This window comes from Buceros rhinoceros, unplaced genomic scaffold (genome assembly GCF_000710305.1).
Source record: "Buceros rhinoceros silvestris isolate BGI_N320 unplaced genomic scaffold, ASM71030v1 scaffold36537, whole genome shotgun sequence".
In the NCBI taxonomy this organism is placed as follows: Eukaryota; Metazoa; Chordata; class Aves; order Bucerotiformes; family Bucerotidae; genus Buceros; species Buceros rhinoceros.
Window position 1 is genome coordinate 1316 of NW_010424598.1, and position 13592 is coordinate 14907.

A 13592-nucleotide genomic window follows, 5' to 3' on the forward strand; every position below is an offset into this window, starting at 1 on the left:
CTGCTGACAGACTCAGTTGTTATAGGAAGGAATTGGTGCTTGAGACAAGGAGAAAACACTCGTGTTTTGCTGAATTATATGAATCACGTTACGCACTTGGGTCACTGAATCTCACAAACAGCAAGGGGTGAACGGGGTGACTGTTACCCAGACAAGCCAAGGTGACCCCAGCAACTGCACTGGTGATTTTGAAAGCAAAGGAATTGGTCAGTTCCAGCAGCAAAGTCACCTTTCGTTTCCTAATTGTCCTGTTGTGTCTCTGTTGCAGTCCCTGTACGGCCTCCCCCAGGAAACACGGACTATGCGTTTGAGGTAGGTTTAATAGTACAATCCGTGTAAAGGCGGTATTTCATATACTTCCCAATTTAACAGATCTTTACACTAGTAAGTATTTCTCTTTGGCTGTGCCCGGGTCTCGATGCCTGTCCCCCTCTCCCCAAAGCGATCTGTTTGTTTCATAGATGGCCATCTCCAACATCCGCTATGGAGAAGGCGTCACTGCAGAGCTTGGCAGGGTAAGCTCCCGGCGCCCCGCTGCTGACACGGTACCTGCGACGGGGCTGCTGGCGCTACCAGTCCCTTTCTCAAGGGAACGCTTAGATGTGGTGTGTCCGAGTGTCCCCTGCTCTGTGATGAGCCCAGTCGTACCCACCAGAGTGCGAAGGTCGGAGCGAGCAGAAGCAGGTTCCCTCAGCGCTGCTGCGGCGGGAGCGAGGACAGGAGCTGTAGCGTGGTGGATGATAAGATCGCTGGTGGTTTGCCAGCATGATGCAACAGTATTTTTCTCTGACAGGGGATTTAATTCAGAAGGTTTTGAACCCTGGTGACGCACCAGGGTTTTCTCCAGGTCATTTTCTGGTGCTCCTGAAAATGAATCAGAGATTTTTCCGTTAGATTTGGTGGATGTTCGTTCAGCTCTGATTTCAGCTGTGAAAGTGCAGAACGTTTGTCTCAGCGTTAGGAGGTGACCCACCGCAGTATGTTGTTCCCACGTCACTGGGTCCTTTCATTTGCCTTTTTGTCCTCTCTTGTGGCATTTATGGCATTAACATCTCTTTGTTTGTCAAGTAAACCAATAGGCAGGAGATGAGGCTGGACCTTCTGTCTCTGAACAGCGCTGGCATTGTTTGGAATGGCACGTGTCACACAGCTACTGTGACAATCCGTTTAGAAAGGGAAGGATGTAGGAGTATTTTTCTACTTCTTGCCACCTTACTTTGGTTTTTCATCAATAAATTAAAGTTCGGTTTTATATTTTCAAGATGTTAATACTGTGCTTTGGTAGACAGGCCGGGGAGACCTAACAGGTGGAAAAGCCTTTTAATGCCAGAGGCGTTGCGTAGGAAAAAAATATTTCAAAATAATATTTTACATCTTACTGTAGTGTGAAGTGGCTCCACCTGGATTTCACTCGTTCAGCACCTTTATCGTTAGTTTTCTGCTGTCATAACGCTCCAGCTAGGTCAGTTTGGCAGCAGAACACGCCGTGCTGTGTTCTACATCCCGTATGTACGTGGTCAATCCTCATCTTGGATGCTGCTCCAGAAAGTTAGCAGTGACCAGCTATTTTTGGGTTGGGTTCGTATTATCGTTAAATGGTTCAGTGGATGTGTAGCAGTGCTTAAATAGCTCGGTGCATGATTTTGTGCCAGAGGTTTGCTTTTTCAATTTCGTTGTTGTTATAGGACCTGCAGAATCTTGGTGCTCGAAGGGTTTGTCTGATGACAGATAAAAACCTCTCCCAGCTCCCTCCTGTGACCGCGGTGTTGAATTCCTTGGCGAAATATGGTGTGAACTTCCAGATGTACGATGATGTCCGGGTGGAACCAACGGACCAAAGGTACCGCTGCTGACAGCGCGCTGTTCCCCGTACTGCCCCGCCTCTCCCAGCACCTCCAGACCCTCCTCGGACCCGCACCCTGGTCTTAGCTGGTTTCCTATGTGCCAGTTTCCTCCTGACTAACTGGAAAGTTTCTCTTGTGTCCCAAGTTTCCTGGATGCCATTAAATTTGCCAAAAAGGGGGCGTTCGATGCCTACGTGGCTGTTGGAGGTGGCTCTGTCATAGACACCTGCAAAGCTGCCAACCTGTACGCGTCCAGCCCCAGCGCAGACTTCCTGGACTACGTCAACGCTCCTATCGGGAAGGGGAAGCCTGTCACCGTGCCCCTCAAGCCCCTTATTGCAGGTGAAGCAGAGGGGGTGCGGGGAGAGTGGGGGCTGCCAGAAGCTCTGTATGATTTTTCTGCTGCAGTCCCATTACGGTGTCTGTTTTACCGTTTCACTCGCTGCTTTACTTCAGTGGAAGTAAACCCGCCGTTTTTGTCGTTAGTTGGTATTGTTTAGCGGCGTTTGTCTCCTTTTACGGACAAAGGAGATCAAAGCAGCGGTTTCTCTTTGCCCTCCCAGTCAGGGATGCCAGGGAGCTTTCCTGGATCCTGCGTTTCCGGGGCTCTCGTTTGTTTATTTTGCAGTATTATGTATGACTTATTATTTGTTGTTATTCCCGTTCTTTCTTTTAAGTTCCTACCACAGCTGGAACTGGAAGTGAAACCACTGGCGTTGCCATTTTTGACTTCAAAGAACTCAAAGTAAAAACCGGTGAGATTTTCTTTTTTTTTTTTTTTTTTTTGTTTCTGCTATTCCAGACAATTGCTTTTCTGATGTTCCGTTACTTCCCTCCGTGAAAGCAGGGGATACCGCGTGTCGTTTCAGGTGTCATTTTGTCTGATTAACTGCTGCAGGCAAATTTGAAGAGCTTAAAGGTTTCCTCCTGTAATTAAATTTAGAGCGCATTAGCATAATGAAATACCTGTGTAATACAGTGGATTACAGTTTGGAGGCAAAACAGGAAACGAGAATCTTTCAAGTTCTTAAATGGCAGAAAATGTTAATTGCAAAGGAAATTTCTACTTACATGCGGGGTCAACCAACTGTTCCTTATTTCCTCTGTATTTTGCTTTCTGCTTTTAAGACTCTCTGCCTTTGTTGTGTAATTGCAACCAAATGCTCCTTTTCCTGACTTTTGAAACCCCAGGCCAGAGACGGGGAGGGGTGGTGGGGAGGGAGCAGGCGGCACTGTCTTCCTTCGGCCTTTTCATCCCTGGCAAATAAAGATTAGGGCTGAAATGTCATCTTAAGCTTCACGGCTGATTTGAGGGTTTAATCCTGTATCCTGCTCGGGTCCTTCTTACTGTCCCCTCTCTCTCTTTGCTGTTGCCTTAATAGTTTCAAGTCAGTGTTGTTGTGTTTTGAACCTTGGGCTTGTTTTGTCCTCTTCTGTGCCGAACATCTCGGAGCTGTTTCCCGCTTGCCTGCTGCAGGTATTGCCTCCAGGGCCATTAAGCCAACACTGGGGCTCGTGGATCCTCTGCACACGCTGTCCATGCCCGAGCGAATAGTGGCCAACAGCGGCTTTGATGTGCTCTGGTGAGTTTTGGGTGTAGGCTGCCACTTGGTTTGATGACAGTTTTGTGTTTTTGCTGTGATGGTTGTAGGAAAAAAAATGTATTTTAGGAGCAGGACAAGATGATCTTTTTTCTCCCTTTCCTGTTCTTGTTAGGTTGGTCTCCATTACGCTTTCCTCTTGCTTTATTTTACCACCTCCCTCAGAATGTGTGGAAACAAATGACCCTCTTGCAGAAATGTTAATGCTTTTGCAGTGCGCTGGAGAGACCCTTTGCCTCCAGGATGCTGCTGTTTAAGAGGTTGAGTAGAGTTTAATCACAGTGGTGACAGCGTTTAGCACATCTCACAGACACGGCAGGGAACAGAGAGCAAGGATTCTCGAGTAAAAACCACCCAGTGTCGACAGAGACTGGTGAAGGCTTGTGGGATGCTGGCAGGCGCTCTTCGGTGGGAAGCGTTCCACCCCGAGGGGCGTTCCTCCAGCCAAACCCGAGCACGGTGTGAGCTCATAGACCGTGTCTGTGTTTGGATCATCTTCTGCGAGTCTGGGGCAGCGAAGTGTGCTGCAGGCACCCACCAGCATTCTCCCAGTTGTCTATGAGTGCGTTCCTGGTTAAACACCAGGAGTAAAGAAGAGCCTGCGTTCAGAGGGCAGCGGGGCAGTGAAATGGAGCTCTCCCACTTCAATCATTCGATTTTCAACCTTTCTTTTAGCCATGCGCTGGAATCGTACACCGCCCTCCCTTACAACATGCGCAGTCCCCGCCCTTCAAATCCCATCAGCCGACCCGCTTACCAAGGCAGCAACCCCATCAGCGACGTCTGGGCGCTTCACGCTCTGCGCATTGTGGCCAGATATTTGAAAAGGTAACGCTTCGGACAGGCACTCCTTGGCAGCGCGGTCGCTCTGCAGGGCCCACAGCGGGGTGCTTAGGAGAGTTAGCATCCAGCAAGGCAAACCTTCATTTTCTACCCTGGATTTCTCTTAAATAAAGCAAAAAAAAAGGTTTTCAAATAAGATTGTAAGTAAAATCAGGTTGTCTTGGGGACACAGCTTTTTAATGCCTGAGAGGATCTGTTTTGTAAGAACTCACTTAAAGGTATTTCGAGCCGCTGAGTTAACATGGCAGCAGCACTCGTGTGCTTTTCCCAAGAATCCTCTTTGTGTGGCAGTGTACGTGATGAACTGCAGGAAATGCTGCTGGCACCGTTTCCGTGACCTCCAGTGTCAGGGAAGATACTGAGGTGTCCATTAAGGTGGCAGGCACACGCCCTTACGAACGTGCAGAGTTGTGCGTCTACCGAAAACTAGTTCGTCCTTGGAATTTACAGACTTCAGTTTACACGAAGTTCTGTTTTAGCCAGGAGTTACACGAGGTCTCCACAACGCCTCAGTAGAACTGGTTAAAGCACCGCTGAGGTGAACGGGACTAAGTTTGCTCTAGCTACTCATTTTTTGGAAAAGGGAAAGGAAACTTCTCCTTCGCTGAAGCAGTTTGTCCTCCTTACGATCCGGAGGCAGGATTGCTCTCTGCTTGAAGCATGACTTGAGCCTATTTGCAGCGCTTTTATCTCAGCTTACTGTAGAGGGTTGGGTGTATCTGCCGGTGAAGGAGCCCTCTCTCCCTTCTCCCTGCCGAGTTACCGGTCGCTTTGTGAGCTCACTGGTGCCGTTGTCTCCGTTCTGTGCAGAGCCATCAGAGACCCTGAGGACCGCGAAGCCAGAGCCAACATGCACCTAGCGAGTGCTTTTGCTGGCATCGGCTTTGGCAATGCTGGTGTTCATCTCTGGTGAGTACGGGAAAGTATGGACCCACCCGAGACTGGCTTCAAGCTCGTCTTTGCTGTGGATTGTCAAAGATACCGCTGCCTTGTTGCTGAACATGTAGTGAGGTGTTGTGAGAAATTGATGGGCTCTTGGCGTTTGTGTATGAGGGTTGTGTGTTCTGGCTTGTGGTACTCAAATCCAGTGGTGTGAAAGGTACAAAACACAGCCTTTACCTGCCCTGAGAGTAAAAACCATAGTTAAGGAAAAAAATCAGTGACACGTAAAAGGTTGGATTTCATGCCCGCTGTTCTGCAGCGAGGCAGCAGTGACGTAATCCTGAGTCACTCCTGCACTGGTGCAGTAGTCCCTGAGTTTGTCTCGGGGGGGAGGCGATCAGCAGGCTGAAATGCGCTGTAACTCACACTGCAAGGCAGCGTCGCTTTAGGTGGGCGAAAGCCTCGGAGGAGCAAAGCCGAAGCCTGAGATGCCCAGAGAAGTTATTAGCAGCCGTTCTCCTCCGGGCCCTGCCTTTCTTCCCTGTTGTCTGAGCCGGTCCTCTCCCCAGTTAGGCTGTCAGGTTTTGTTCTGGGGCAGTGTGCTCAGGTGGGCTGCGGCTTGGGCTGCCTTTGGCGGATCTGCATCCCCTTGGTGACTGAGCCCTCCCAGCCCGGTCTGTGGAGCGATACGACTTCAGCCCCGCCAGGCCAGGAGGTGCTGTTCGTCACCGCTGGGTCCCGGAGGTGTGGGGGCTGAGGGTTGTCCGTACCTAACATCCCCGCCATCCCTGTGCCTGAACACCATCTCAGTACCTGTGGCTAGGGGACTGGCACACGCAGCACTGACCGCACAAGGGGCGGAGCACAGAGTTCCACATCCCCGCAGAGCTGAGCTGCCCTAACCGCTTCCTCTCTGCTCTCGGTTCCAGCCACGGAATGTCTTACCCTATTTCTGGTTTGGTGAAAACTTACAGACCGAAGGATTATAACGTGGATCACTCTTTAGTGGTAAAACTTGCTTTATCTCTGTTTTCGTATCATACGTTTCTCTGGTATCTCACGTTAATGAGCGTTAAACCACATGGAATTGAAGTTGAAAGTAGGTGTGCTGTCGACGTGGTTTTATTCCTTTTTCCCCCTTTTTTTTTCCCCAGCCACATGGCCTTTCTGTGGTGCTGACATCCCCAGCAGTGTTCGCCTTCACGGCACAGATACGTCCTGAGCGGCACTTGGAAGCTGCAGAGATACTAGGTATGGGTCTCTGTGGCTACAGCTTACTCATACAAAGGGGATTCTTTCCAAAGTGTCTTCTGGGGAGGAGAGAAACGCGGGAGCAAGCAGTTGTTGCAGGGGGTTTATATAGTCAGTGACAATATCACAGTATTTAAAGAGGGTGTAAAGCAACACAGTCAGAAAAGGACATCGGGGGGGAATCCTGTTTGCGTTATAAACGTTGGCTGCCAGCTCCGAAGCTGCAGTCCTGCCTGTGGTCCAAACCAGAACGCAAACCTGCATGGAGCCACACACTCAGCCACAGAATGCCTGTGTTCCTACAGCAGTGACACCAACTCCAAGTAGACTAAGAAGGTGTTTGTGGAGAGCTGGCCAGCCCAGCGTGTCAGAGAACTTGAACTCTGTCTCCTTGATTTTACAATAACCGGTTGGAAAGCAGTTCCGTTAGGTTTTGTGGTGTGAGCTGCTGCCGTAAATTCTGTCTCCGAAAGCTCTGTTCATTTTCTCAGAAGAAATTTAAACTACATTATTGTCTGCCTTGCTGTAAAGGGGCTCTGCTGAAAACGCGTCACGTGGAATTGGGTTTAATTCCCACCTGGGGTGTTCACTTCTGGTCTAGTCCAGAGTCCAGCCTCAGTAGCTGATCTGAATCTGTCACGTTGCCAAGTGCAATGACTAAGAGGTATTTTCTGACACGAAGCAGATCACCAAATAGTTGTGTGGTGTGGGTGTACAGCCCGAGAAAGCTGAATACCTCCCTGGGTGGGTTCTGAACGGCTGAGATAGGTGTGCACGGGGCCAGAGTCTAAGGGCAGTCGAAGGCTGATGTAGACTTCAGGCAGAGCAAAAAGAAACTCTGAGAACTACAGCAACATTTTAAAACTGCCCTCGACATTTGCTGTCCTTTTTTCCCCTCCTCCCTTTTCCTTTTACTGTCTGAAGATGCTGGATTTGTGTCCCACTAACTCCTCTGCACCAAAACTGAGGACAAACTCAGCCTGCATGGCATAAGCCCGATAGCATGAGACTTGTGCACGTGTCTGTCACGCCTTATTTACCAGTTTCTCCCAGACATTCTCTGCTAGCACTGCCAGTCTGCCAGTCCGTGAATCTGAGCCCCTCAGACGTGCTCGCTGGTCTCCTGCTCACTTAACCCCCCTCTGAACGTTACCCTGAGCTGCATGAGGAACACAGGAAATATTTTCCCCGTAGCTACGTGGTGCTGTGAGTCATCTCTGTGTGGCACTGGTGTAACACTAGCATAGTTCTGGCGTAACATCATTGGGGTTACACAGAGAACAGATTTAGCTCCGCTGGCTTTGAGAAGAAATCACGAGGAGCAACCTGTGTCTTCTCTCTGGACATGTTTTTGTCGTTACGTTTAAGTAAGTCCTGACCGTTCACTGAAGAAGGAGAAGCAAGTTATTCTGTAAGAATACTGGTAATCTTCCTTTTTGGTTTGATGCTTTCATTGCTGTTCAGTAGCTGTTTCAAGGGAGCCGGTTCCTCCTCTTCAGTCTGCGTTTTCCAGAAGCATTCGAATAGCACTCAGTTTAGGATTGACTTAACCCCTCCAACACTGCCCTGCCGCCTCCTGCTTTTCTCTGGAGCCCTCCTTTCTCCTAGACCTCTCTTGGAACGGGTAGCTGAAGAGGTCAGCAGTTTCCACCTCCTCTAGATGTCAGCAGACTCAAGGCCTTGGCTGAAGCAGGCTTTGGCACGCTGTCCATAAAAACCCACGCTCTGCCCTGCCGGCAGTCAGCGGGGCTGAGGAGCGCTTCTCCCTGTGAGCGCGGAGGGAGAGCAGGTTACCCTCCCCTCCTGTGGCAGTGAGTCTTCCTGGCAGCAGTTACCTGCTTCTCCTCCTGTTGTGTTCTTTCACCTTGCCCAAACTGCTCCAGCAGTAACGCGAGGACTGACCCCCCCTCTTCACTCCGTGTTGCTTCTAGGGCAGTGGCTGTTACACGTGGGTACGTATTCCGCTGATGCTGTGATTAAATTAAGCCCAGAACAGGCTTCCTCCACTCTCTCCACCCTACAGTCAAGGCATTATGTCTTATTTTAGGAGCTGACATCCGCACTGCCAGAATCAAAGACGCGGGGTTTATTTTGGCAGACACGCTCCGGAAATTCCTATTTGATCTGAATGTTGATGATGGCTTAGCTGCGATCGGCTACTCCAGAGCAGACATCCCTGCCTTGGTCAAAGGCACGCTGCCTCAGGTAAGACAGAAGAGCAAAGCAGTTCTTCTCGTCAAATAAACCAGAACAGACGGTGGAAACACAGAAGTGTTTCTTCTCAAGCAAATGTTATTTCTAGCCCAACGTGAAAACAATTAGAACGGAGAAAACCGTGGCTAGGCAACTGTGTTTTGTTTCCCTGCACGGCTCGGGATTTTCTTCTCAGTGAGGCGCAGTGTGTGCTGCGGTCGGGTTCGGAGGAGTGGGGAGCTGTTTGGGGTTTTTCGCACAGCGCCTTGTTTAAAAGGAGTGTTTTTTCGTAGACCTCCAATCTGCGTAGAAGATGCTGCTTTTCCCCAACTGTCTGTGCTAACTGTGTGTGCGGGACGGGTCATCGGTAAAACCTCGGTGCCAAGTGCTCTCTGGTGAAAATACAAACCTTTCCCATATTGAGAAGTTGCACTTTTCTTCCCAGATGGCTTTTTTGTTCTGTTGGCCCCCATCAGAATTTGAAATAAGGTCCCCTGGGATGATACAAATTACACTTGTAATGCCCTTTATTGTTTCCCTGCTCCCAAAGACTCTGCAAAAAGCAACACACCACTCCAGAGGCAAAATCCAGTGTCTTCCCTGCGAAAAGGCAGTTGGATCGACACGCTGTGGACTGCTCTCTCTACTCAGGATTTATTCCCAGCGGGCAGCAAGGGAAATATGTCCTGTGGAGACAGTGAATGCTTTGCAGGCTGCGAGGTTATTCGCTTTTTACAGCAGTACCTCCTACCACGTCTGGTTCTCATTCGTGTATCCCAGAGCAGCTTATAACAGGAGGTGACGTTTAATATTCCTGTTTTACACCTGAGGAGATGACACAAGGGTGCAGCGGTGTAGGATCACACACAACAGTGTGCGAGCGGTGGCAAAGCCAGGAAGAAAACTAAGCTCTGAGCACCCGTCGAGTAGGTTATGGGTGTAAATTGTTACGGGGTGTTGTGGAGGTTTGTTTTGGTAAATATGTTCCTTTAAAACACTTGGGTTTGGGACATCACAAGCACAACAGCTCACTGACGGCATGTTTTGCTTAGCTGTGGAGGGGAAGGTTCTTCTCCATGTTGGAGGTTCTTTTTGTTTGTTTGTTAGCTCAGATCGACTTTGAATTCGCTCACTGTCGTCTCACAGGGACTTGTGGCGGGAACTCTGTTGAGACAAACATTTATGCTTGAAGCTGAAACAGAATTGTATTTCCCTTTCTAAGTGAGTCTGTTGAAATTGATCCTATTTACAGACAGCAGCGAGTCGAGCAGAGAAGATGCTGTCCCGAGGTCCGAGGTGGCCAGTCCTGGGGTGGTGTCTGAGGGGAGATGGGGAGGGCTGGAAACGAGAGGTGGTGGAAGGGCAGTTCTCCAGCGCCCACCCCTGCAGACATCCCGGAGGCAGCTGCAGTGGGGCTGAGCCGCTGGAGAGCCCAGGGCTGCTCCGTCCTGGCTCCAGCCCAGTGCCCTGAGTCAGACGAGCGAGCTGGGGCCTTGCTGTCTGGGCACCAGCAAATACCAGCAGGATTATGCAGAGGGAGTGCTGGTGCCTCTGTGTCGAGGCGTGCGGGAGGAGCATCCGTTTGCATCCTCTTCCAAGGAGCTGGGAAATGCTGCGGTCTGTCAGGGTGACTGTCTGCTGTCGCCCCGTGTCGCTTTACAGATGGCTGTCCGTCTCGGTGCTCAGGGCTGCAAAACTGTGATTTGGCCCGGGGTGTCCTACTGTAACGAATTTACCGAGCACTTGAGCACCGAGATGTTATGTTTTGCATATTGCAAGTCTGAAAAAAACAACGTGCTTTTGCCCTAGTGCTGTTTGAATTTTCCATGTGGTTTCAAAACTGTGTAGAAGAATCTCAGCCTTTTCCTCGACCGGGTCTGTGTGCGTGGCAGCGCTGGCCGGGGATGGGGAAAGAGGGGTCGTTTGACTGCTGCCGCTGCACCAGCAGAGCGTCTGGCGTAGGAGAAGCTGTGCAGACAAAGCTGCACTTTGCAGCTCCTGCAAGCCTTGCTGCCCGTGCTGATCATAGCGGTGAGCTGTGAACCCCCGCAGGCTGCCTCTCCGCACTAGAGCACAGCTGGGCTGTGTTCTGCTGCCGGGCACCAGGCCGTTCAAGCAGCTTCACTACTGTCCCCTGTCCTGGGCTTTGAGAGATGATGTATTTCGAAAATCTTGGTCCCTAAAAATGGAACTCCTAGTTCCAGTGCTGGCAAATGGAATTTAAAATGTTTTCCCAGGATAACATCCTGCTGTGTACTGACATCTGTGACTGACGAGACCCGTGTTTGAAGTGCTCAGCTCTGCGGCTGAACTGCATTCCCACCTCCCTTCTGCCTATTTTACTATCGGCAATCTTGTCTGATATATTCTTGAAAGTACAGTTGATGATGCTTCAGCCTTAATTAGTTGATTACTTATTTGCAAAACCTTGTTCTTCTCCGTGAAGGACGTTATTCAAAGGCACATAGTTCACCTGCTGTTCGGGTAGTTTTGCTGGCATCCTCTGGTAACCCAGTTTTCCCTTAATCTTGCAGGAGAGAGTGACGAAACTATCACCACGTCCCCAGACAGAAGAAGACTTAGCTGCCCTTTTCGAGGCTTCCATGAAGCTCTATTAGCTTAAACAGTTTGCTCTGAGAAGTGTGCTCTGTTCTAACACAAAGGTAATTTCTTATAGATATGGGGCCGAATTTGTTTAGAGAGCGGAAGAACCTGGGTGCCTTTGACTCCTGTTCCGTTGTACGCTGCGTAAAGGTCAAGTGATTCGTCTCTGACTAAAGAGTGCTTTGAAGTGAAGCCTTGACTCTGGTTTGTTCTTTTTTTCCTGCTCAGTTGTCAGTGGTTTAACTTGCATCAGAGCTGGAGCAGATTTCTTGCTTTACTGAAGGCTTTCTTGTGCTTTAGAAGTGCTAAAGGTGGAAGAATGTTTTAAAGGATGTTCCAAACCATTTTGCAAATTATGGTTTTTATTTAAATTTTCCGTGATTTTAGAAGAAGGAATATTTGAGATGTTATTTAATTAAGGAGGGAGGGTTGCCCTGCAGAAGACATCACCTCACTGTATTCTGTTTGACTTTGCCATCTTTTTACCACCTGGCTTTGCTAGGAAGGCTGTTGAACTGGGGTGCTTCTTCTGTTGCTTGGTTAGGAAAAAACCTACACACTTCATACGTGTTTGGAAAAGGCTTCCTGAAAGTTTGGGTTAAAACTCTGACATGTATGGTCAGATATTTATCTTTGCTTTCATGACCTATATGAAGAATTTATAGGAGGAGCAAAACCAGAGTAAAGCGCGGTCACACGCTCAACGGGACGCGCGTAACAGCAAGACATCATCCACCGTGGTGGTCCTGTCTCCCTGGAGGCAGCAGCGCCTTTTCCCTGCCGCTCTCTGGGAAGAAGCTATCAGCTGCACCTTGCTTCTCTGGGAAGCAGTTGCTTCTGCGGAGCTGGAGCCGGTGCTGCCGGTGGGAGTGTGCGGCCTCCCGCGTGGGGACGTGCTGGTGTGAAGGGCTGCTGTGCTGTGGCTCAGCGTGAAAAGGCGGCGGCGCAGCATATGGCTGCGCAGTGCCCGTGGGGAGCCCTGGTTACACGGGTGGGAATGCGTGTGCGCCTTCAGAGCAGTTAACCAGCTGGGTGACTGTCAACTGAGAAAGGGAAGTGGGAAAGGGGGAAGTGAAACTGTGATTTTAATACCAGTTTTTTTAAAAGTGCACATGGTTGTGTGTACAGTTCATTTAGATCAGACTCGGCATCACGTTGGACCCTTCAGGCACCTGATTCATGCCAGACCAACGTGAGCAGACGCCCGTGAGCTCTGGTGTTCTTATGTCTTTCTGCCAGGGAGGGAGCGCTTTGCAATCGCCTTGCTCGAGCAGAAGGCTCCGTACTCACACCTTTCCGTTGTCGTGTCTGATAAAGCCAGTGCTCTCCTAGGCTCTGAGGACAGGTAACGTGTGCTGGACACTGACACCGCGTCTGGTTTAATGCTGTTCACGTAGGTGGAGGGATGCACGTTATAAGCGTTATTACATATTTCATGGCCACACCATCAATCCTCACATGTCATACTTGTTACGGGAGGGCTTGGCCAAGTCCCTCCTCTTCCTCGTGGAGCCAGAGACTTACTTTCTGCCTTAAACCGCTGTAACTGTATAAAAGGATTTGTCACTCTTATATAAAAGAACAAACGCCCAGTTTATCTAGACCGTGGTTTTGAGAAGGTTTTAAGTCAGTGTAAATGGCAGCTGCTCAGTCACGACAGTTGAATGGTTTGAAGAGGCTTTAGGGACTCCTGTGAGAGTAGGTGTCACCATGCTCGTGATTCTTGCTGTGGACGTTGCTCTGCTACTTCTCTCCCCTTGTGCTGTACTCTCCGAGTTCTGTGCAGGTGAACACAGGCTGAACCCTGGCCCACCTCACTCACTCCATCCGCAGGGACGAGGTTAGCTTTGGGCAGCCTGTGGAGTGCTGGTGGAAATTATCTCCCAGCAGGTATATAGTTTTCCCTGGAGTACCAAAAGGAAAGCTCTCTCCCCTCACAGGGACTGGGAGCTCGCAGGATTGCTGCTTGGCATCAATAGAAGTGACAGCAGCTGCTGGAATCATTTGTCTCTTTGCATTCCAGTGCTGGTTTTCCCAGCAGTTAAAGCAAAAAGAGAGCGAAGCAAAAAGCGTGCAACCAACCTGCCTAAATCTGCAAAAGCTGCCACCGTCACCCTGCGTGGATAACCCTGGAAGGAACCCCAGGTGGGTTAGAGCGTACGCTCATCCCTCATCCCACCACCTCCCCGTGAGGCAGTGTACCAGGGCTGTCATCTTCTGTCGGTGGTTGGCTTTCCATCCCTGTGGGACCAGGGGAATGGATGAGAAGGAGTGATGGTTGGGGGACACAGCCAGGCTATGTTGAGGCACTTTCCATAACCCCCGAGTAAATCTGCTTAAGCATCGTGGTGCTCCAGGACACGTGCACTATGCG

General features: G+C 49.9%; 1 protein-coding gene across 2 annotated transcripts; it reads left to right on the forward strand.

The window, feature by feature from the left end:
* The first annotated feature begins 276 nt into the window (after nt 1–276).
* On the forward strand, nt 277–11586 carry ADHFE1 (alcohol dehydrogenase, iron containing, 1). 2 transcript variants are annotated; one of them, XM_010140843.1, is made up of 12 exons: nt 277–312; nt 462–515; nt 1686–1840; nt 1990–2186; nt 2522–2599; nt 3322–3427; nt 4121–4273; nt 5099–5197; nt 6100–6178; nt 6325–6421; nt 8469–8626; nt 11149–11586. In XM_010140843.1, the coding sequence occupies exons 2-12, from the start codon at nt 462–464 to the stop codon at nt 11230–11232; spliced, it is 1260 nt and encodes a 419-aa protein (XP_010139145.1). In that variant the 5' UTR covers nt 277–312; the 3' UTR covers nt 11233–11586. The 2 variants fall into 2 exon arrangements, with proteins under 2 accessions (XP_010139145.1, XP_010139146.1); XM_010140844.1 differs by lacking the exons at nt 277–312; nt 1686–1840 and having other exon boundaries at nt 457–515; nt 11149–11371.
* The last annotated feature ends 2006 nt before the right edge of the window (nt 11587–13592 follow it).